Raw genomic sequence first — 25,595 nt, 5'->3', positions numbered from 1 at the left:
AACAAGGTAGTTAGGCGGTGAAGGTTGTGTAACAACTTTCACAGATAAAGCTTGGAAGGTCACCAAAGGAGCCCTGGTAATAGCAAAAGGCGAAAAGGTTGGTACATTGTATTTATGCAATGGTATTTCTAACTCTGTTAATGCTTTAACTTCCAAAGGAGCAGATGCAGCATTATGGCATCATAGGCTCAGACACATGAGTGAAAAGGGGATGAAGATTCTTCACTCAAGGAATTTGTTGCCGGGTTTGAAGAATTTTGATTTGGACTTCTGTGAGAATTGCATTTATGGAAAACAGAAGAGAGTCAGATTTCTCAGAGTTGGGAAAGAAAAGAAGAATGAAAAATTAGAGCTTGTGCATACAGATGTATGGGGACCTGCTCAGGTATCATCTCTCGGTGGCTCTCGTTATTATGTTACTTTTATTGATGATGCAACTAGAAAAACTTGGATTTATTGTATTAAGAATAAATCTGATGTATTTGATACTTTCAAGAAATGGAAAGCTTTGGTTGAGATTGAGACAGGAAAGAAATTGAAGTGTCTTAGATCAGACAATGGAGGTGAATACTGCAGCAAAGAGTTTGATAGGTACTGTTCAGAGCATGGAATTCGCAGAGAAAAGACAATTCCAAGAACACCACAAGAAAATGGTGTATCAGAAAGGATGAACAGAACAATCATGGAGCGTGCAAGGTGCATGAGATTGCATGCAGGATTGCCTTTACAATTTTGGGCAGATGTTGTAGATACTGCTGTTTATCTAATAAACAGAGGGCCTTCAAGTTCCTTGGATGGTGGTGTTCCGGAGGAAGCATGGACAGGTAAAAAGGTAAACTACTCCTTTTTAAAGCCTTTTGGTTGTGAGGCCTTTGTCCATATTGATAAAGAAAATAGAACAAAGCTTGAGGCAAAGTCAAAGAAATGTACCTTTATTGGATATGGTGTTAATGATTTTGGTTATCGCTTATATGATTACGAAAATCACAAAATCATTAGGAGCAGAGATGTAATATTCAATGAAAAGGTCTTGTATAAGAATCAGTTGTAGGAAAAGAAACAGGAAAAAGAAAACAAGAAATACGCAGTTCTTGATGAAATCACTGAAAAGGTAAATGTGCCTGAAAATAATAATAATCAACAACAGCAACCACCACAACAGCAACAGGCACCCCAAACACCTGAAAGTGGTGTTAGAAGATCTACCAGGATAAGTGCTACACAGATTTTCCTGCATTGGGTTTTTCCAGGGACAATTGTCCAAAAATAATTGTCTTGATGTGATTGATTCTTGTGCATATATCTGTTCTGTATAATGGTGTGATATCTGCAATAAAATTTATTTTAATATTTACGGAAGGGATTTCACAAATAACTTATTGAGAATAATAAGTAGGTGAAATAAATCAGTTGCTGCAGTAATAGAATTTCTGTTTAGAAATTTTCACATGGTATCAGAGCTAAGATTCGACGACAGAAAGGGAAAATCAATTATGGGCCAAGAGCATGATGTAGAAGCATCCACTCAAAGAGACTCGTGCAAATTTTCAGAAGAATGCACAAATTACAATTATTCTATGTTGGCTTCCAGATTGGAAGAAGAAGTTACTTATGTAGCAAGCTCTGCCTCCTCGGAGGTTTGGTATATAAATAGTGGAGCTTCCTGACTATGATAGGAATCCGAGAATGTTTTTCAGATTATCAGGAAGAAAAAATGAATTTTTAGATCACCATGGGGAATAAGGCAAAGTGTACTCTAGTAGAGAAAGGTACTATTGTTTTTCAAACAGAAACAGGAGAGCGGTTCCGAGCTACCAATGTTCTGCATGTGCCATACTGGGGATGAACTTACTTTCTGTATCTCAACTTCAAAACAAGGGCTATGACATTTTCTCCATTAAGGAGAAAGTATACGTCAAACACCTGTGTTGGAAAAAGAAGGTCCAGATCAGAATCAGAAGTAACAGGTTGTACAGGTTGCAGCTAGAATCACTAATGGCACTGATAGGCAGTAATGGAGACAAGGATTTGAATGAACTATGGCACAGAAGGATGGGACATTTGCACCATGGGGCTTTGAGAATTCTCAGAAAAACTGTAACAGGAGTTCCAGATCTTAGTATTGAACGAGATGATGTATGCAGAGGGTGTGCTCTGGGCAAGTATGCCAAAGCAGTGTTTCCAAGAAGTAACAATAGGGCCAAGAGTGTACTAGGATTGATACACTCAGACATCTGCAGACCGATGTCCACAAAAGCTCTTAGTGGTGCCGAATACTTCATCACCTTCATCGATGACCATTCCAGGAAGACTTGGATCTACTTTCTGAAAACCAAAGATGAGGTTTTCGATCGATTCAAAGAGTTCAAGGCTCTAGTGGAGAATCTGACAGGAAAGAAGATAAAAGTGTTGCGCTCAGACAATGGTGGAGAGTATGTTGACAAGGACTTCACCGATTTTTGTGCTAGGGAGGGCATCAGAAGAGAGTGGACAGCTCCCTACAATCCAGAGCAGAATGGAGTAGCAGAAAGGAAGAACAAGACTATTGTGGAAGCAGCTAGGGCAATGATGTATGATCAAGATATGCCAAAATTCTTGTGGGTAGAAACATGCAACACGGCAGTCTATGTCCATAATAGAACTCCTCATAGGGCATTGGGCAAGATTACTCCAGAGAAGGTCTTCACTGGGAAGACACTTGAAGTTAGTCATTTCAGGATATTTGGGAGTTTAGCATATTGTCGTATACCCGAGGAGAAGAGGAAGAAGTTAGATCAAACTACAAAGAAAGGATATCTTGTGGGATATAGCGAGAATGCTAAGGCATATAGAGCCTATCTTCCAGGGAGAAGGAAGGTACTAGTTCAACGAGATGTAAATTTCATGTTGATTTGGGGTAGCATCAGATGTGCTCTAGCCATGAAAATTGGTGGAGAGGCTAAAGCACATGAGATCTCCAAGACCCAGAAACGGTTTGGGCAGATTCTAACCAGTTTGGGAGATATTAAAATAATTAATATTTTTAATGGAGTTCCCAAGTCTAAACTTAGGAAAAATAAAAAATTAGAGGCTATTAATATAAAACTGGGTTAGAAGGATCCAAAAGACATGGATCAAGCCAAATCTAATCTTAGCCATTGATTAGAGATGTAATCTCGGCCGTTGAAGGACCAACAGGAAAAGTATAAGAAGAGGCATGAGGGTCAGTTGGAGAACAAACCAGAGCGATCAGTCATTCGATTTTCTAGAGCGGGGTTTGCTAAGAAAAGTCGAATCATTTATCAGTTTGCAGCGAGGGGCAGTGAGTACTGGATAGAGAGGTAGAGATAGTGCCGAGAGAGTAGCGCAGAAGCAGAGAGAGGCAGATGTTGAGCCAAAGGGAACACGTAGAGCCCAGCGGAGACAACGTAGAGCCAGAAGGCCCTGCGTCATCCACGCAGAGGGCAACAGGAATGACGCAAAGGGTCGTAGACGTTGCGCAGTGCCTCAGAGGGCTAACGCAGAGGGTTCTGGGCTGACGCTGAGCTTCAGAGGTTGCTGGAGAGGGTTTCATGGGGCGGATTTTCTAAATATCTGCTTCTGAATAGAGAGGTATTACTGCCAGTAATTTTTCTCTGTCGGGTGAGCCTTTTGGCACCCAGTTGTACTCAAGGATATACTGCATAATAAATAACCCTCAAAATTGTTGCACCTGTTTTCCCACATTGGATTTTTCCATGGACGAGTTTGTCCAAAAATAACGGTGTCACTTGTGTGTTCGCTATTTCTTTCAGTTGTTGGTCTCTAGATGGTTGAGACTGTATTGTGTTTATTTCAATATTTATATGTTTAAATAACTTGTTCGTAATTAACAAGTAGGAGAAATAAACTAAAAGAATACAGATAAAATTTCTAACAGGTAATACTTAGAAATTTGAACATCGTATCAGAGCGTGGTTGGAGATCACAGGAGAGCTGAAGGCACCAGCTGAAGCAGAGCATTTGCAGCAGAAACAATTGTCCCGAGTGACAAAAGTTCTTCCTGGCAGAAAGTGACAGAAGAAGGGTTGACGTAGAGGGACTGTGTCATTAGTCCGGGCCAGAGAGAGGCCAGTGCAGAGGCTGAGGAGGGCAGAAAAAGGCTCACGCAGAGACCAGGAGGGTTGACGCAGTTAGCTAGGGGAGCATTTCAGCCAGTGTCGGGATTGCGCAAAGCCTAGAGGCACAGTCCTTCAGCTGCTGGGGCATAGGAAGCTGCGGGCAGATTGCGGGGAGCGAAGCTAGTGGGGTGTTGTGGGCAGAACAATACCTAACGAGGCAAAACCAAGGTAGAGGGAGTCGCTACCAAGGCGGATTTCTAGCCAAGGAATCTGGATCAGTGTTGCAGGTGCATAGGAGATCGGAGAGGTGTGACTCAACGGTTGGCAGGCAGATTTCCAGGAGGGAAATTGAGACTCTGGGGGAATCTAGCAGAGAACTTCTAGACAGGAAGTAGCGACTCAGAGGGAGTCGAAGAGAGAACTTCTAGAGGGAAGTAGAGACTTAGAGGAGTCGAAAGGAGGAGCAGAGAGATGGCCATGAATGGACTGAGGGATCAGGGATTCAGGATAGGTTGGACGGGGCATCCAAGTTCGTGGTTTGGAAGGCTAGGATCCTATCCATTCTAGATAGACATCGCATCAAGGCCTTCGCCTTGAGAACAGTGGCTATCCCAGTTGACCCGGTTGATAATGAGAAGTACAAGGAGGCAATGACCAGGGCGAAAAGCATCATCCTTGATGGGGTCAAGGATCATGTGGTCCAACATATTGCCAAGCAGGAGATAGCAAAGGAAATGTGGGACACCTTGAAGAAGTTGTACTAGCATACTTTCGTGCAGAGGAAGATGTTACTTGAGAATCAACTGCGGTCATACCAAATGCAAAAGGGGGAGCAGGTAGATCACTTCCTCAGTGGATTAAAGGAGATCCGGGACAAACTGACTTGCATAGGGGCCACACCAAATCAAGAGTTGATGGTGAGGACCGCCCTAAATGCAATCTCCGAGGAGTGGGAGACATTTGTCCATAGCATTCTGGGCAGGACAAATCTTCCAGATTGGGAAGAATTGTGGGCAACTCTTCGCCAAGAAGAGATCAGACGGCTGTCCAAGACGAGAAGTAGCAGCAAAGGAGTCTGGATCAAGAAGGAAGAGGAAGAGGATGCAGCGCTGGCATCTGCAGGGAAGCAGAAGAAGAGGAAGAAAAAGGACCTCTCCAAGGTTAAGTGCTTCAACTGTGGGGAACTGGGTCATTATGTGAACCAGTGTCCAAGGAAGAAGAATAAAGGAGAGGCATCTGACTCCAAGGCAGCGCCAACAAAGGCGGAAAAGGAGGTAGAGGAGGACGACGATTGTGCCATGAGTGCTCATGTACCTCTAGAGAAGAGGTGGGGTGACATCAAGCTATAGTCAAGAGGACTACAGGCGATGAGGGGCAGGATCCTTGAGGTACCCAAACTCTTGGATCATACCTTGCTACCGGAGCCTTGAAGAGAGAGTAGTAGGACTGGCGGATGACAATAGAGACTGATGCGGATGAAGTGGCAGAGAGTGCTACAGTGCAGGAGTCCCCGCGCAATGAAGGGCTAGCAGGTTGCACCAGTGCGAGAGGGACAAACAGTGTTGCAATAATGCAGGATAGCACAGAGAGGTTTGCAGCAGTGCGAGATGCAGGGACTTGTTGCAGCAGCGTAGAAGCAACAGGAAGCACTTGATAGCGGCAAAGAGAGATTTAGCATTGGGAGTGTTTCAGCCTAACAGGGATGTCAGTAGTCGGGTGGATCAGTTACTTACTTCTCAGTAACTGAGTTGCAGTGCAGTACCAGTTAGCAGTAGCACGATGCAGCATGATGAGAGGGGGTTGCAGTGCAGATGCAATGTTGGGAGAAAGGACCAGCAACAGCACGGATGCAGAGGGAGTTGTCGTACGAATGCAGCAATGGCAGTGGCAGAGCCATGGGCAGCAGTACAGGATGCAGTAGTGCAGAGGATGTTGGGCAGGGAGGCCTAGCATCAGCACAAGTACCGATGCCATATAATCAGAGTGATGCTCAGTGTGGAGTATTACTAGAGCACAGTCCTCGCTAAGAGGGAGTGTTGATTTGGGGTAGCATCGGATGTGCTCTAGCCATGAAAATTGGTGGAGAGGCTAAAGCACATGAGATCTCCAAGACCCAGAAACGGTTTGGGCAGATTCTAACCAGTTTGGGAGATATTAAAATAATTAATATTTTTAATGGAGTTCCCAAGTCTAAACTTAGGAAAAATAAAATATTAATGGGTATTAATATAAAACTGGGTTAGAAGGTTCCAAAAGACATGGATCAAACCAAATCTAATCTTAGCCATTGATTAGAGATGTAATCTCGACCGTTGAAGGACCAACAGGAAAAGTATAAGAGGAGGCTTGAGGGTCAGTTGGAGAACACACCAGAGTGATCAGTCATTCGATTTTCTAGAGCGGGGTTTGCTAAGAAAAGTCGAATCAATGATCAGTTTGCAGCGAGGGGCAGTGAGTACTGGACAGAGAGGCAGAGATAGTGCCGAGCAACCAACGCAGAAGCAGAGAGACGCAGATGCTGAGCCAGAGGGAACACGCAGAGCCCAGCAGAGCCAAAAGGATCTATGTCATCCATGCAGAGGACAGCAGGAGTGACACAGAGGGCCATAGAGGCTGCGCAGTGCCTCAGAGGGCTGACGCTGAGCTTCAGAGGTTGCTGGAGAGGGTTTAGTGGGGCATATTTTCTGAATATCTACTTCCGAATAGAGAGGTATTACTGCCAATTATTTTTCTCTGTCTGGTGAGCTAGTTTGGAACCCAGTTGTACTCAAGGATATATTGCATAATAAATAACCCTCAGAATTGCTGCACCGATTTTCCCGCATTGGGTTTTTCTAGGGATGAGTTGTCCAAAAATAACAGTGTCACTTGTGTGTTTGTTATGCCTTTCAGGTGTTGATCTGTAGATGGTTGAGACTGTATTGTGTTTATTTCGATATTTATATGTTTAGATAACTTGTTCGTAATTAACAAGTAGGAGAAATAAACTAGAAGAATACAGATACAATTTCTAACGGGTAATACTTAGAAATTTGAATAGTTCATGGAGGATAGATCTTTCAAAAAATCTCGAGAAATACCTTCCGAGGAGCAGTGAAAAGATGAGTTGTTGGTCAAACCACTTCAAGCAGCGGAAGCTAGTACCAAAAATTCTCCTTCAGAACAGGAGGAATCACAGGAAGAGGAAGAGTTGACAGATGCGCCTACTACCAGAGGAAGAACGAGTCGGGAACTCCGACAGATTCTACAGGATGCAGAAGAATTCATTGGTGCACCCAGGAACAGTAAAAGGGAGCGAAGACAGCCAGACAGATACCAGGCCTTAGTAGCTCAGGTTGGGGAACCCTCCAGTTTTCAGGAGGTCGTTCAGCATCAAGTATGGGTGGATGCGATGGTGGAGGAATACAGCTCTATAATGGTGAATGATGTCTGGGAAGTGGTGCCTAGGCCTCAAGACAGATCAGTGGTAGGTTCGAGATGGATCTACATGCTGCAAACGGCAGTGGGGAGAAATACAAAGCCAGGTTTGTGGCAAAGGGGTATGCTCAGAAGGAAGGAATAGACTACGAAGAGACCTTCGCCCCAGTAGCCAGGTATACATCTATTAGAACCGTGATATCTCTTGTAGCACAGATGGGGTGGGAGATTCATCAGATGGATGTCAAGACGACATTCTTGAACGGGGTGATAGAAGAGGAAGTATACATTGAAAATCCAAAAGGCTTTGAGACACATGAGAAGAAATCCCATATATGCAGAATAAAGAAAGACTTGTATGGGCTTAAACAAGAACCTAGAGCATGGTATGAACAAATTGATGGCTACTTGCAAAATATGGGGTTTGTCAAGAGTGATGCAGATCCCAATCTCTACTATCTGGTTGTAGATAATGAACCTCTAATCCTAGTATTATATCTGGATGATCTCTTCCTAACAGGATCATCCGGGCTCATCAAGGACTACAAGAAGAATCTAGCCACAGAATTCGACATGAAGGATTTGGGACAGATGCATTATTTCCTGGGGTTGGAAGTTTGGCAGCAGAAGGGTGAGATCTTCCTTGGACAAGGGAGATATGCTACAGAAATCCTGAAGAGATTCAGGATGCAGGACTATAGGCCTATGGCTACTCCAATGATCACCAACTGGAAGAAAATTGATGCATCAAAAGATAAAGATGTTGATCCCACCTTGTACAGGCAGCTCATAGGATCCCTGATGTATCTGGTCAATACCAGGCCAAACATTTGTTACGTTGTCAACACCCTCAGTCAATTCATGGTGGAACCTAAGAGGGCACATTAGGCAGCAGCCAAACATGTTCTCAAGTATATACAAGGAATAGTCGAGCATGGACTATTGTACACCAGAGGCAATGACATCAAGCTGAGTGGGTTCACTGACGCAGATTGGGCTGGAAGTTCAGTAGATCGGAAAAGTACCACTGGGTACTGTTTCAACATTGGATCGGGGATGACTTCCTGGTGCAGTAGGAAACAGAAATCCATAGCTCTGAGCTCAGCCGAAATAGAGTATATGGCGGCTAGAACAGCTTCATGCGAAGCCATATGGCTTAGAAAATTGCTTGTGAACCTATTCAGTAGAAGGATGGATGCGACCAGGATCATGTGTGATAATCAGAGTTGCATCAAGCTCTCTGAGAATCCAGTATTTCATGATCGGTCGAAGCACATTGATATCAGGTGTCACTTTGTTAGAGACTGTGTCCAACGAGGAGCAGTACAGTTGAGCTACACTCCTACAGGAGAACAGGTGGCAAACATCCTCACCAAGGCCCTAGGAAGAACAAAGTTCATTTATTTCAGGGAGAAGATGGGGATGGTAAAGAATCCATTTCAGTAGCAGAAATGGATAAGTATCAAGTGTTGCAGTGCAGCAGTTAGCAGTGCTATGGGCAGCATGGGAAACATATGGAGAAGGCGCTACAGTACAGAATCCAAATGTAGCAGTGACAGTGGCAGTGTCGTGGACAACAATACAGAAAGTAGCAGTGCAAATGGTGTGAGGCATTAGGCCAAGCATCAGCACAGGTACCGGTGCGGAAGGATCAGTGTGATGTTTCAGCGATGGAGCATTACTAGAGCACATTCCTCGCTAAGAGGGAGTGTTGATTTGTGGTAGCATCGGATGTGCTCTAGCCATGAAAATTGGTGGAGAGGCACATAAGATCTCCAAAACCCAGAAATCACCTCGGAAAATTCTATCTAGTTGGAGAGATATTAAAATAATTAATATTTTTAATGGAGTTCCTAAGTCTAAACTTAAGAAAATTAAAATATTAATGGGTATTAATATAAAACTGGGTGAGAAGGTTCTAAATGACGAGGATCAAGCCAAATCTAATCTTAGTCGTTGATTAGGGACTTAATCTCGGTCGTTGAAGACTCAACAGGAAAAGTATAAGAGGAGGCTTGAGGGTCAGTTGGAGACACACCAACAGATACTCAGTATCTCAAGGAAAATCGATTCTCAAAGAGGAGATCAATTTCAGAGGGAGAATTGCAAGGTGGAGGAAGAGGGGGGATTAGCAGCAGTCATGGAGCTCAGAAGAAGTGACGCAGGGACTCTGAGAGAGCACAGAGGGAGACACAGATTAGAGAGACGTAGGGATGACGCAGAGAGGGACCAGAGCTGTGCAGAGCCACGCAGAATGACGCAGGGTTGACGCAATAGAGAAAGGAAGCTCTCCAAGGTGTCAGAAAGTCTCGGAGAAAAGTCTCAAGTGTTTTCTCCCAGTGTCTATGTAAATTTTTCTGTAAAAGCGATTGTTGTTGAAGATTAATAAAACCCTCCTCTGCTGCACCGGTTTTCCCGCATTGGGTTTTTCCGGGGACAATTGTCCAAAAATAATTGTGTTGATGTGATTGATTCTTGTGCATATATTTGTTTCTGTATAATGGTGTGATATCTGTAGTAGAATTTATTTTAATATTTACTGAAGGGATTTCATAAATAACTTATTGAGAATAATAAGTAGGTGAAATAAATCAGCTGCTACAGTAATAGAATTTATGTTTATGAATTTTCACAGTTAAACCTCCCACAAAAGGCCTCGGATATCTCTGCAAAGAATGAAGGTTAGTGATCAAAACAAATAGAAAAACTCTCTAAGAACTCTTTGCGGCTATCTCAAGAAAATAATCAGACATTTAATGGAAAAATATGTCAATGTGTGTTAATTTTAAGTATGTTCTATGCTTAGAGCAATTTATTTCAATTTCCACAGTTAGCTCAATAGTTTTTTTCCAGATTAGCAATCACATCAGCTTAATAGTAAATTGCAGATACAACATAAACATAAATTGCAAAAGACAAGCCAAGACAAGACGACACAAGATGTGGCATTAGCCAGGGACAAACCCCAATGTGGGGAAACCCTTGATCAATTCTTCTTATATGTTCTTCAATAGTTCAGCAGGGAAAGAGAGAGATAGTACATATACAACAAAAGTCAACACTTTGACTTATCTAAATAAGAGCATAGATCATCTCTAAGAAGATGATACATGAGATAGTTGAACTCAGTTGAAGACATGCTGCTTCAACTGGTTCTCCAAGGTGACTCCTTCACCTATCATTGTGTTGCACCTCGTCATCATGTTGCACCCATCATCACTATGTTGGACCTCATGACCATGTTACACACATCATACTGCTACACCTTATGCTGCCACTGTTGTCCCATGTGCCATTGATGTACCATGCTAGCCACTATTGTCCCATGTGCCATTGTTGCACCATGCTACCACAGTTGTCCCATGTGCCATTATTGCACCATGCTACCACAGTTGTCCCATGTACCATAGTTGGACCATGCTAGCCATTGTTGTCCCATGTGGCATACTATTGTCCCATTGTTAGTCATCCATTGTTGCTCCTATGATTGCTTGCTATCCCACTGTTTGCTGCACCAAGCACCATTGCCTAGCTGTGCCATTTATCCAGCTGCCAACATTGCTTGTTGTCCCACTGTTTGTTGCACAGTTGCTCTCTAATTAGGGCATCACCTACAGCCCTATTCCTTCACACACCTCAGCAATCAGCCCTCCAAAAGACTATGGTTTGCCAAGGGAGTATGCCTCCAATCCTATGTTGCCTTTGTTTGCTTGTTTTACCTCAAACACAGCACACAGATGGCCTCTAGCTACTGGCTATGGCCTGCGGCCTAGTCCAGCAGCTAGCTGTAGCTGCGGCTCCCTTATACACCACCCAAATAGCCCTTAAACAACATTTTTTTCTCCTCCAGATTTGTGGCCTTCCTTGCCCAGCATTCTGCACCCAAGACGACTCTCAAACAAGCCTCAAAGCAGCCCACAGTAACCTACAGCAACTCGGCCTCTCCATAGAAATACCACATTGCTCTTTAAGCTCCCCTACGCTGTCCCTTTGGCCCTTCAAACTGCGGCCACGAATCCTGCAATCCCTGCTCTAAATATTCACTTGAAACAACCCCAAACAGATTTGTCTTACCTTAGAAATATGTTGTCCATACAACCCTTCCACGATGTCTAGGGCAGCCTCCTAACCACGGTTCCAAGCCTCCTTCTCCACGCAGATTTCAGAGCTATACTTAGAGATATATTGCCACACATGGATATGTATAGCTGTCATAGGTTAGGGCTTGATAGGACTGTGGCTAGAGCTGCTAAGACCTCCTCCATAGTTGCATAGATCCTCCTCCTTAGGACTGCGTTAGGGCTTGTAGAGACTATGTCTAGGGCTTCATACTAGGGCTCCTTTACCTTCTGCGTTTTAGGGCTTCCTCTCTTAGATTTCTCTTCCACTAAAACCCAGAACAAGTGGAGAGAAATCAAGAGTCAAGTGTGTGTAAAATGACTCTTAAGTCATCTCCTTTTATACTAAAACGTTGAGCACATGTGGGGTTTATTTGGTTGTTGGCCGGCCTTGACGAATTGTCTATTAACACAAATAAATTCATAACTCTGTGAATATTTATCAGAATCGAATGATCTTTAGATCAATCATACACCTCTCGATGAGAGGGATCCAAGTAAAATATCAGCTGCCATAAATAAAATGACCCACATGGAGTTTGGCCCTAGTTGCCAATTTTAACACTCCCTCTCAACTAGGGAGAACTCCATCCGTTGATCCATCTGCCAGATTGTACTATCTCTGCCATCAATGCACTGCACTGCTCTGCTCTGCTGAACCATGAAGAAGAAGATCTGATCGAGAATGTCTCCTACCATTCTCTACTGACCCGAAGTCAGTTCCATATGAAGAGAGTGTGTCATACCACTCTTACTGACCCGAAGTCAGTTTCATTGATCCCAGATCAATATCACAAGAGAGTGTCTCAAACCACTCAGACTGATCCCAGCTCAGTTTCATTGATCCTAGATCAATGGAGGTCATCCTAGCATAGAGAGTACGGTAGATACAACGATGCATCCATCGATAGTACTAATATGGTCCCTAACCCCATTTCCCTGCTCATTAGCCAGATGAGAGGTACTTCCCATGAGTCCCAGACTGCATGGGTAGGATGCCTCGATAGGAGAACCACTCATCCTGTCCCTAAGTCGCCACAGGGTATCACAGGGGAAGGCTGAGCCATTCACTCTGTACACTGCGCACCATTAGGGGAGGGTGAGTCGCCCTATGGTCGCTTGTTTCTCCAAGAAGTACCCCACGCCCCCCGGAGATCCCAGAGCTCAATGCATGCATCATGCAGGACCCTCATAAGAAGATCCCTCAACGACTCCAAGTCGTTCAGGAAAGTCACAAATTTGACCTTTCCCCGGGGCTTTGACAAAATGTCTGCAGCCTGTACATCAGTCTCAATGCGATGGACCCTCCTCACTCATTGACGTACCATATCCCAGATAAGGTAGTATCTGTATCTATATGCTGGAGCAATCATCAAATACGGGATTCCTCAACAATCGAATCCCCCCCTAGTTGACACAGAAGATCATGGTGTTATCCATCATGTGTACAAACAGCTCACTAAAGAGCTTCCACAACCAGGCAGCTTCACACGAGATCACACTCGTAGCTATGTATTCGGTCTCAGCGATGCTTATAGCAACCGACTTCTGCTTCCTGCTCATCTAGGATATCGAGCAGAACCCAAAGAGAATCAGCACTCGGAAGTGCTCTTGAGATCCTCCACACTGCCTGCCCAGCTAGCATTCGAATAATCAAGCAACTTCATATTTCCGACAGTGTATCTCAATCCATGAGAGATTGTGCCCCAAAGATATCTAAGAAGATTCTTGTCACCAATCTAGTGAGGCTCAACCATATATGAGCTCACCATGCTTACTACAAAACATATATCCGGACAGGAGTTCACCAAGAACATCAATGCTAGTATGAGTTTGTGAAACTCAGAGGCATTTCCCAAATCAAGTCTGGTATCCCTATCACCTAACTTCTGAAAGCTAAGCTCCATCGAGGTAGTCACAGCTTGTTGTTCACCATTCCAAATCCGGAATCCAACTCCCTCTTACTTTTGCAAATGAGAGGGTCTGCACCTGTCAGAAAGAGGTCGTCCTCAGAAGGTGTCGGTATGAGAGGTCTATCATCCACAACCTTCGAGCAATGGTTTGGATCGGCTTCACTCCCAGTGAATCTCAGCTTCATCAGACAGCTATCAATCCTCTCATACTAAGCTCGGGGTGTTTTGCTTCAAGCCATAGAGGGCTTTCTTCCACCTGCATACATGAGATTCCCGATCATGAATCTCAAACCACTCGGGTTGTTCCAAACCTGTGGACCTACGACATGAGGGGAATGGTCCCCTTGTCAGATTTTCCTTCAGTACATCTCGGACATGTACCTTCATGCTCTTCTTGAATTCAGGCATCCCTGTCATCATCTGACTCACATCAGGTAGGGTCCCATAATAAGTAGACCTCTGGTGCTATAGCTGAGATGTGACAACTGACATGGTCCCCAATGGACCATCCTGCAACTTGATACAAACTGGCAACCCTGAACTCAAAAGCGTCTTTGAAAATTCCATTTTCAAACACGTACCTTTCCATCGATGAATTCCACCATGAAACCTTTGATTTCCATTGCCGAAATGGACACCAGGTTCTTCTTGCGATTAGGTACATAAAGAGCTTCTTTTAAATGAATCGAGTTACCCTCATTCAATTGAGAGGTAACATTCCCTACACCCTTTCCGAGATAGGTGGCATTGACTCCAAGTATAATCCCATGATTGTTTCCATCTCTACCAAATTAGAGAGAGCACCCTTCTATCCGATGAAGTGCCTTGAAGCACTACAATCAATAAGCCAGATTCCCAAAGAGTCTGGAGGAGAGGGCCAATATAAGATAATGCTTCTTTATCTTATTAGAAACAACATTTGATTCTTCATACCTGGGGTTCCTTGCTTTCTTTGAAGAGTCGGTCATTTCCTTGATGACCTGCATTACCTGTCATTCCTCCAATCATTGAAGATGTCCCTGGAATGATTGTTATCATCATCAAGTGATGTGTCCCTACCATTCGGACACTCCTTCGCATAATGGCCGAACTTATTGTAAGCAAGGCATCTGCCTTTCCTTCCACCCTTAGATCCGGACTTCCCATTGAAGTGATCTTAAGGTAGGCCATCAGAAGCTTCTGCTGCGCCATTCTGATAATGTTCTCTACTTCGACTTCACCCTTGGTGAATTTGAAGAGGGATGAGGAATCCATTAATCCTTTTGTCCTTTCCCAACTGTCTTCGGTGATTGCTCTTTCACTCTTGCTTGGGCTTTGTCTTCACCTCAGCTCTGATACCATGTTAATTTTAGGTATGTTCTATGCTTAGAGCAATTTATTTCAATTTCCACAGTTAGCTCAATATTTTTTTCCAGATTAACAATCACATCAGCTTAATAGTAAATTGCAGATAGAACATAAACATAAATCGCAAAAGACAAGCCAAGACAAGAGGACACAAGATGTGGCGCTAGCCAGGGACAAACCCCAATGTGGGAAAACACTTGATCAATCCTTCTTATATGTTCTTCAATAGTTCAGCAGAGAGAGAGAAAGATGGTACATATACAACAGAAGACAACACTTTGACTTACCTAAATAAGAGCATAGATCATCTCTAAGAAGATGATACATGAGATATTTTAACTCAGTTGAAGACACGCTGCTTCAACTGATTCTCCAAGGTGACTCCTTCACCTATCATTGTGTTGCACCTCGTCATCATGCTGCACCTCACCGTGCTACACCATGTTGCACCCATCATCACTATGTTGGACCTCATGACCATGCTGCACACATCATACTGCTGCACCTTATGCTGCCACTGTTGTCCCATGTGCCATTGTTGTACCATGCTAGCCATTGCTATCCCATGCTAGCCACTGCTGTCCCATGTGCCATTGTTGCACCATGCTACCACAGTTGTCCCATGTGCCATAGCTGGACCATGCTAGCCACTGCTGTCCCATGTGCCATAGCTGGACCATGTTAGCCACTGCTGTCCCATGTGGCATACTGTTGTCCCACTGTTAGTCATCCATTGCTGCTCCTATGATTGCTTGTTGTCCCACTGGTTGCTACACCAAGCACCATTGCCTAGCTGTCCCATTTATCTAGCTGCCAACATTGCTTGCTGTCCCACTGTTTGTTGCACAGTTGCTCTCTGGTTAGGGCATCACCTACAGCCCTATTCCTTCACACAACTCAGCAATCAGCCCTCCAAAAGACTGTGGTTTACTAAGGGAGTATGCCTCCACTAAGGGAGTAAACCGTTTAAATGATTAGTATGAGCCTGTAAAGTCAAAATAAGGATCAGACGCCTACAACCATGAAAATTGAGTGTCTATAATCCTGCAAAATTAACCCAAGTCAGATCTGAATGAGAAATAAGTAGAAAAAAATTTACTACAAAATTTTAGGTTCAAACCCTTGCAAAAAATAAAAAAAAAATGCTAGATCAGAGGCTTGAAGGCTAGCAGCTACCTCTAGAATGAAAACGTTCAAGTATGAGGTTGTGAAGGGCTAGATCTAGGCCCTAAGAGACTAATCGAATGCCTTTATCCCCTGCGACCTTGAGAGGAAAACAAGATTCATTATCGGTTGCCTTGATAGTAGAATTAACCCTCAAACCCTAGTCGATAGGCTAGGAGAGGGATAGGCCCTTCAAGAAATCGAATCTCCCTCCAAGTTTTTGGACTCAAACACCTGCAAAAATGCTAATAAACAAAGCCCTTACCTCAGATCTACAAATAAAACAATGTTAGAAACCCCAATGGCTATATACAGAAATTATTTAAAAAAATAATTTACAAAAATTTACAATGAATATAATGCTCTAATTAGCAGATCTATCAATCAAAGCCCTTACATAAATTTTAAAGGATTTTTGGAGATAGATTCAAATAATTTTAGATGGAGCACTAGCCAAGAAACCCTGCAAAAAGATTGCTTGTTAGATAAATCTTTAAGGAAAATAGAGTGGGTTCTTCTACTTCAATGCTCAAGAATGAGATAGTTTAGCCGAAAACGTCCCCTCACGCTTGAGGTCTATTTCAATCAAATGTTTTTCTACACAATTAAAAGAATTTTGTTAGATCCATATGAGATAAGAAAAATACAATGGAAGGAAATTCTAGTAACTTAACCAAAAGATACTAGCCACGTCCAATTCGAAAGCATTCATCAAATCCAATCACCAGTGCAAGATAGCTATACACTAATGATTCTACAAAAGCATTTAGACATAACGAATATAAGCACAAGTAGAAATTAAAAGCTCAATGAAACAGTGTTACCATGTCCATGGAAGAAAAACATCACAATAGTAAACCCAAAGATTTTTTCTTTATTATCAAAACAGAGAGCTTTGAGAGGCAATAGCCAGAGTACAGAGATACAAAGATCAAAGATGATACAATGAGGAGCATATGTTTTCTTATATAGAAAATAGAGAGATCTAGATCCCCCTCCAAGTGGAAAATGGCTAGGTCCAAAGATGTGAACAAAATTGACTTGATCCCGGAGAATAACAGTTAGTTGATGCTTGATCCATTCCAAAATTTGATCTTGTCCCTTCATCTGGAGGAAAAAATTCGAATTTTTTTAAGAAGGCTTTGATCCTAGTCCAAAAAATAACTTTTTCCAACCTGTATCCTTGGAAATTACTCCTTGACTTAACCACCATGGTCCAACAAGTCAATTTCTCTTCAAAAATCAAATTTTTCCTTTGATAGAGGGCCACAAAATATTATTCCTTAAAATTCCCTCATTTAATTTAATCACTTTGACCCAGAAAATCGATTTTCCTTGAGAAATTATTTTTCTTTGCCCCATCGAATTTTTGTGGGATTTTTCTGCCTTGGAAATGAGTCCTTCAAGTTTAATCTTTCTTGGGAAAGTCAATCTTCCCCAAAAATTCGTTTTTCCTCTTGGAGAGAAATTTTATTTTCTCTCATTTTAATTTTTTTACCATTTTTTGGCTAATTTATTTTGTCATTTTTTGCCAGAAAATAAACTAAATGACTCTAGAGGGGATTAATCATTAAACATATTTTCAACCTCAAAGTGGTTCTAAAAAATATTTACGCGATGATGTCTACATATGATTAATCATCCACCTAAAATATTCCGAGACAACACTTTTTACATCAAATATTACATGGAAATCCCATACAGAAGGGGAAATTTACAATTAAAACATGAACTCTCGACACAACCAAATTCTACAACACATGACAGATGATCTAGTATGAGAGTTTACATAGACTCGATAACACTAGGACTACACTTAAGACCTTACCATCGAGCCCCACTCTGTCAATTATTTGGGTTAGAAAATGTGAATAATTGGTGGAGGGTAAAAAGCTCCCTAGAGTGAAACTCTTCGCTAAGGATCAAAGGCTTACCTAGATGTTTTTGCATGGCTTCATAGTCATACTAGAGTCATTTTTACAATGGCCTCAAAGGACTACAGAATTTGGAATTACAACTTTGACAAAACTGTCGAAAGATGATGATGATGATGATGACACAGAGTGGTCAACACTCCCCACTGAGTTTTGAGTCTAATGGTGGTGATTTTGTCTGATTCTGAGGACTTCATATTTTTAGCAATCTTGGCATGGCATTGTTGATAACATATCTAGGTTCCCTATCAAACTTTTAGGCTAATGAGTATAATATTGTGGACATACAGACATATTTCTATTATTTACAATGCTTCTTTTTAGGTGTGCTATATATGGCAAGGTCCCCCTATCTATTCCATACATTTGATACATTTTCCCTATTTTTTAGGGGGTTCCTATTTTCAGCATGTCTCTTTTTAGCAGTGTGAGGTGGCAGTCTGGTGGTTTGACACACGGCAGCAATTAAGTGTGCACAGGTGGCAAGAATTTAGATAAGTAATTAATGACATGGAAAAGGATGAATCAACATGGCAATTGAGCAAATTTGTTCTTCTCTCTCCTTGTGTATTTTCCTTTTCTAAATTCTCTCCTATTTTCCCTCCTCATTCCCTATTCTCTATCCTACTTTTCCTCTTACTCGTCCCCCTAAATCTTTTCCCATTTTCCCTCACTTTTTTCCCTATTATTTCTCTTAAATTCTCTCCCCTTTTTCCTCTACAATAAAGCAAATAAATTCGAGCACTATATAAAAGGCAAGTCAAATTAAAAGAGTAGTTAAGGAGAAAATTTTTGCAAGTCAACTCACTTGAAAAATAGCAAACTTGAATTGCTAGATTAATTGGGAGTGTTTTTATCATGAGAATTTTTTGCCAAGTCGAATTCGCTAAATCAGTCGTGGAGCTATTTTTATCTCATGCTAACCCCAAGATACTTCAATTCAACTCAAGAAAGGGCCACTTAACTCGGTTTCTTCTCCACTCAAAACTCAAATGATCCAACCATGTGAAGTAATGCCCAATTACGGAAGAATTCGACCTCTCCTCCTTCTTGCCACGAATTGCAAAAGAAAATACTATTTGAACGGGTAGAAGGCCAACTTTCCAGCCCAAATTGTCTTGAACAAGAGCAAGCAACCATACTTTTTTCTCTCCATATTTCTTCTCTCTCTCTTTTCTAGTTTCTGAGTATCATTGTATTCAAGTTCTATGATAGTCATCTCGGTACAGCCAACCTTTTGGCTCTTGCAAAATAAAGTCAGTTTTGATCCACACACACTAGTTTGTTTGGTTCAATTTTATCTTGTGAAAATTATTAAGAGTTTTCAGCTATATATTTGGGTAATTAGCCACTTAGATATGCATTCTTCTTCCATTACTTTTCCAAATAACAGGCTGAATTGTAAAGAACTATTCCACACATTTAATTTACGAAGGTTTAGATACTTGTTTGGCCACTAACTTGCTTGGCCAAACAGACTTTATATTGTTTTTTTTCAAGTGTTTTATTGTGGATTTACAGATTAGAACAGCAGGTACAATCATTATGGACACCCTGCTGAGGTTGGCAAGCACCAGCACAAACGGAGAAGTGGATTTTCCAATGACACATAGGGCAAATTTTCTTATATGTTCGTTGATTTTTGCAGCTGATTTTAAAAGTTTATATCAGCCCTAAGGGCGTAAAAAATAGTGCTAACAGGTATAGGTGCAATACTAGATAATCCAGAAAACTCATTGTTAGTCAAACATACACAACTAGAAGTTCATTTTTATGGCGGAGTGCTTTATATAATCATTACTTGGTTTCAACCTCCACTAAGCATGCTTGGCCATGTTAATATAGGCTCATGCTTGGTTCAGGTAAGAAAAAATGGCCAAGTGCAAATCCCAGGTAATTTTGACAGCATAGATGCACCTTGGACACAACTTCTTAGCCAAATCGCTTTATGGGTTTGCCAATGTACTTTCCCCCTGAATACACGGAGTGTTTAATTTTTGCCTATCAAAAAGATTGTGGCACTGTAAAAAATCCCATTAATTTGGTAATAAGATTCAACAATAGTATTCCACCACATTTGTTTTTTGAAGATGCTTCAGATATTACTTCAGAGAAAAAATAAGTACATCAAAGTTCCAAGTGATTACACCATGCAGACTACAACGAGGAAAGTCCCAGTTCTCCACAATTCAGTAGTAATAACAGCATTTTCTTTGAATAACAGTATGCAAGAAGCAACATCTACCTGATCTATAGTTCCAACGGCTAAGAATGCTAATAAAATAGCCAATAATTCAGATTGATTTAGACCCAAAGTATTCCATGTAGCTACACCTCCAACGAAAGCAGCAATTTGCAAGTTTCTTCTTACAGCACCCAATGTTGTGTCCACAGGTGAGAGGAGGCATGTTGTGTCTATTTTGTTCAATCTCAAGTCCTCCAATGAGTATATTTTTTGTGGTACCTATAACAAAAGAATCAAGGTCAGCCCATAGCGTATAACAACAAATAAAACAAAGAAATTACAAATAATTCTTATCCAGCAGGTGTCTTTGTGGTTTTTCATTAAATTTAGTACAATTCACATGAATTAAAAGACAAGTTGAGAAAGAGAGGGTGAATAGATAGTGAAATCAACTCCATTACAAACATTGTCAAAAAATTTGTAAAAAGAGTTTTTTGCTCCCTGATAATGCATGGTTTCGTTTGCATTTTCAGAGGCATTCTTTTCAGCGGCATTGTACCAAAGATATGAAAATTGGGCGTTTGGTACAAGTCATGAGCATTGTATAGAAAATCCAATTCAAGCATCATCTTGTTTGTCATGCATAAGAGAGATAGTGATGGAGATCCATGCGATACCACGTTTCAAATGTTGGAGGATGTTTACATATTTGAAGGTGTGTTTTGTTGTTGAGGTCACATATTTGGAGATACTATCTCATATGTGGTAGTAGGCACCATTTAGGGCACTTGTCTACATACTTTGTGTTGAAAATTGGCAGTGCAGGGATGAATTTCCTTAAATTAAATTTCATTTCTGACAATTCTGGAGTGACTTTCTAAAAATAGAAAATCATGTCTAGCATCTCAAGCATGACTTTCCAAAAATAGTAAATCACCTTGTATCAATTGGTAATAAAGTATAGTTGATGGAAAATTAGTCAGCTTATCATTAATTGTTAAAATTGGCAACCAGGGCAAAACTTCATGTGGGTCATCATATTCATGGCTAATAATATTTTTATTAGATTCCTCTCGTCGAGAGGTGTAGGATTGATATAAAGATCATCCAATTCCAATAAGTATTCATGGAGATATGAATTTATTTTGATTATGGAATTATTATCAAGCCGACCTACAACTCATGTAGGCTCAGAAGCCCAACAGTCGCATCTATTCACCCACCAACGTTGTGTATAAATATAAGAGGACTTTTCCTCATTTGGACTCACTCATCTCATCACATCTCTCTCTCTCTACTGCGCAGATATGAGTCTCTTCTCTACTGCACTGAAATGGGTCTCTCTCTCTCACACATGTGAAGCCGGAAGCTGTTGAATTTGAAGCTGCAACTGCAGAAGTAAAGATTGACTTGCGTGGCCTAGAAGATCTCCTCTTTGGAACTGCGCTGTAGGTTCATCTGAACCTCCTTTGAAAGCCGCAACTTTTGGTGGTGGAAAAAGTCAATCCGAGGAACGGTTTGCAAGATAACGACTGCCCTAGTTTGAAGCCGGAAACTGCTGAAACTGAAGCTGCAACTGCAGAAGTAAAGATTGACTTGCGTGGCCTAGAATATCTCCTCTTTGGAACTGCGCTGTAGGTTCATCTGAAACTCCTTTGAAAGCCGCAACTTTTGGTGGCGGAATGAAGTCAATCCGACGAACGGTTTGCAAGATATTGACTGCCCTAGTTTGAAGCCGGAAACTGCTGAAACTGAAGCTGCAACTGCAAAAGTAAAGATTGACTTGCGTGGCCTAGAAGATCTCATTTGAACTGCGCTGTAGGTTCAACTGAACCTCCTCTGGAAGTCGAAACTTTTGGTGGTGGAATGAAGTCAATCTGACTGACGGTTTGTGAGATATGGTCTGCCCTAGTTTGATAATGAAGCTGCTAATGCTGATGCTACTGATCTAGGGTTTGCTACTGCTGATATGAATCAGATTTATTGTACTATTTCTCTCTACTGAATTATTGAAGATAAAAGAAGATTTGATCAAAGGGTTTCCCCACACATTGTGGGGTTTGTCCCTGGCTAGCCGCCACATCTTGTGTCTCTTGTCTTGGCTTGTTTTCTGTCGATCGTTTAATGTTCTATTTGCACTTTACTTTATGTACATGTGATTGCTAATCGGTGGAATATAATAAGAAAAAGAAGTAAACTGTTATAAGCATAGAACATACCATAACTTAACATTAATCAATTCTAATAGTTCAATGTTGACTTAATCATCAATATTATCATTACTATTGTCAATATCCTTATGATACTATGATATTATTATCAAAAAGAAATTCAAGTCACCTTACCTTCATACTTCGCTCCCCTCTCTCCTTAATGTCTCACACGACTCTATGTTACATTCTCTCTTTCACTCTCATTAAAGACTTGGCATATTCCTCTTACACACTCATTGAAGGCATTCCATAAAAAATTCCTCTTACATACTTTCTAAAGCATATGTTACTCTCTCTCTTAAATGAATAACTTACAAAGGCATGTGTGCCTCTCATTAAATGGCATTAGTTAACCTCTCTCCATAATGGCATGAGTTACACTTCCTAAAAGGGCATGAGTTACACTCCTCAAGGCATGCAAGATTCCTCCATTGATGGCATGTGTTGCCTGTCTCCATAATGGCTTAAGTTACGAGTTACTCTAAGGCATGCTCCTCTTTTATGGCATGAATTCATTGCTCCATCTATATATGTGCCTCATATCTTCTCCCCTCACTACTTGTGCATTGTGAAAGAAGGATTCGAAGTTGAGAGAGAGAGTTGGAGAGACTTGAAGAAGATTGTGAGGAAGAGAGACTTGGAGAGTGAGAGCAAAACTTGAAGGTTGATTCAGTGTTAGCATCAACAGCTGCTACCAGAGATCTTCATGCTACAGCTTGTTCAGATTTGGGTGAACTTACTCATTCTCTTGATCTCTCATTGTAATTTGTATCTCTGCTGAACAATTGATATCTAATAGAAGAAAATTTTGGTTGGACTTTCCCCTTGTGGGTTTTGCCCTGGTCATTGGACCTAAATTCTCTGTGTTTCATTTTGTTGTTGGTTGTCTTCCATTGTGAATTTGGTTTAAGTTCTATCTACAATTACTTAACTAATATTGCAACATATAGAAGTTTTGTAATAAGAGATTGTTACAACATAGAACATCAGAATTTTAATATGGTATCAGAGCTTTGATGAAGACAAGCTCAAGAAGATAAAGAGTTGCTCCTTCCTTGCTACTGAAATCTTACTTGTTGCTCCTTGCTGCTGAAATCATATTTGTTGTCCTATTTGCTGTTGAATTGAGATCTTATTTGTTGTCCTATTTGCTGCTAAAATAAGGAGATCTTATTTGTTGTCATATTTGTTGCTAAAATAAGGAGATCTTATTTGTTGTCCTATTTGTTGTTGAAATTTGTTTGACTTGACCAAGATGTTTTCTTCTTACTTCAAGAATGAAGAGAAGTTGAATGATGCTTCAAATTTTGGTCCATGGAAGGCAAGGTTGGATATTACTCTTGAGGAGCATGATGTACTGGAATATGTTGAAGGTGAGGTAGCAGAACCACCAAAAAATTTGAATGTTGCTATCAAGGCCAGATACAAGAAAGGAGAAGTCAAGGCTAAAAAGATTATCCTTGATTCTCTTGGAGACCATCTCATCACCTATGTCTCCAACTTGAAGAAATCTAAGGAAATGTATGACAAGCTCATTGGAATGTATCAAGTAATCAACTTAAGTCAAATCATTTCTTTGAAGAATCAACTTGAGGACATTAAGATGAACAGAGGAGAGACCATTCAAGCATACTTCATGAGGATATCAAAAATCAAGGATTAGCTGTCAAAAGTTGAGGAAATTGTATTTGATAAAGAGCTGGTGTTGATTACGCTTGAAGGTCTTTCTCCAACTTGGGAAACTTAGCAACAATAATAAATTTCCAACCTTTGATGAGCTCATGGGAAAGTGCAGTCAAGAAGAGGTCGGAATGATTTCTAGAGGAAGAATTCCCAAGCATGAAGAGGGAGAACCTACTGTCTTTGTTTTCCAAGACAAGAAACAGAAAGGAAGAACAGGTCATCACTTTTCAAGAAAGCCTGGTACCAGATCCAATAGTTCCTATAAGTGGAACAGGGACTTATCAAAAGTTCAATGCTACAACTGCCATAAGCATGGTCACTATGCCCGTGACTCTCAAGAAAACAGAAGAGCACCAAGATCCAATTACAACAATTGCAGCAACAAGTTCAAATTTGATTATAGAAGAAGAAAAGAAACTCCTATTGTTCGTAAAGAAAGCTACCATTCTTCAAAGATTACAAGGAACCCAAGGTATGATAATAATGCAGCTAAGACACAATCAGAGTACTTTCTCATTTATGCTCTTTCTAGTTCCTCTCCTACAAATTCTTGTGATAGCTAGTTGATTGATAGTGGTGCTTCAAGACACTTTACTAGTTATAAAGAAGTTCTCTCAAATCTGGTTGAGAGGGAGACCGATTTGAAAATTATACTTGGAGATAACTCTACATATTCTATAGAGGGATCTGGTTATGTTCCTTTTCATCTGGACCAAGGTAAAACTATATATCTTCAAGAAGTTTTGTATGTACCTAGTTTGAAAAAGAATCTTGTATTTATATCTACCTTAGAAGATAAAGGAATGAAAGTTGTTTTCATAAATGGAAAAGTTCTCACCTAGCCAATGAGGTCTAGCATGAGAGATTCCTTCACTTTGGGATCGAGATTTGAAGGTCTTTATAAAGTCAATGGAAGACTAATCCATGCACTGATTCATGACAACAATCATCAATGTGAACTTTGGCGCCGAAGGGTTGTTCATATACACTACAAAGCATTGCCTCATGTGAGAAAAATGGTTTCTGGAATGCCGAAGATTAGAGTGGATCATGATGGGGTGTGCAAGTGGAAAGCATATAAAGGGACCATTCCCTTCAAGCAAAAGAAAAACCAGTCAGGTACTTAATCTTATACATTTTGATTTATGTAGACCTATGCCCTAAGTCACCTGACACGGGGATTCGGGACACGTAGGATTCGGGATTCGTGGTGTCGGATTCGGGACACGCTGACCCCCCGGAATAGGACACGTTAGGACACGTTATATATTATTTTATTAAAAATATATATATATATATATATATAATATATATTTAAATATATATATATATATATTAAAAATTAGATATTATCATATTTCTTACACAAATTTTAATTAATGATACAAATTTATTGATTTCAAACATAGATCTTCATCTATAGCTATTAGCATGCATAGTACATACAAAATTCAAATAAATGTCAGTGGTACTAGTCACATAAATGATAAATCTATTAAAAATTTAAATCATGATTCATAATTCATAACTGAAAGACAACTT

The 25,595-nt window shown here is 40.9% G+C and overlaps 1 protein-coding gene across 2 annotated transcripts in view; it reads right to left on the bottom strand.

Moving 5' to 3' along the window:
- The window catches only part of LOC149145272 (uncharacterized), a 446,502-nt gene that overhangs the window by 285,293 nt on the left and 135,614 nt on the right, over window positions 1-25,595 (bottom strand). For both annotated transcript variants that reach the window (XM_089449292.1, XM_089449293.1), the window contains exon 2: window positions 20,218-20,436. In XM_089449292.1, the coding sequence (XP_089305418.1) occupies window positions 20,218-20,436 (219 nt within the window). The remainder of the gene's footprint in view (window positions 1-20,217; window positions 20,437-25,595) is intronic.

This window comes from Pinus tabuliformis, chromosome X (genome assembly GCF_031772625.1).
Source record: "Pinus tabuliformis cultivar Carrire ecotype Pingquan chromosome X, CPIR1, whole genome shotgun sequence".
NCBI lineage: Eukaryota > Viridiplantae > Streptophyta > Pinopsida > Pinales > Pinaceae > Pinus > Pinus tabuliformis.
This window is presented reverse-complemented; position numbering and strand designations above follow the sequence as displayed.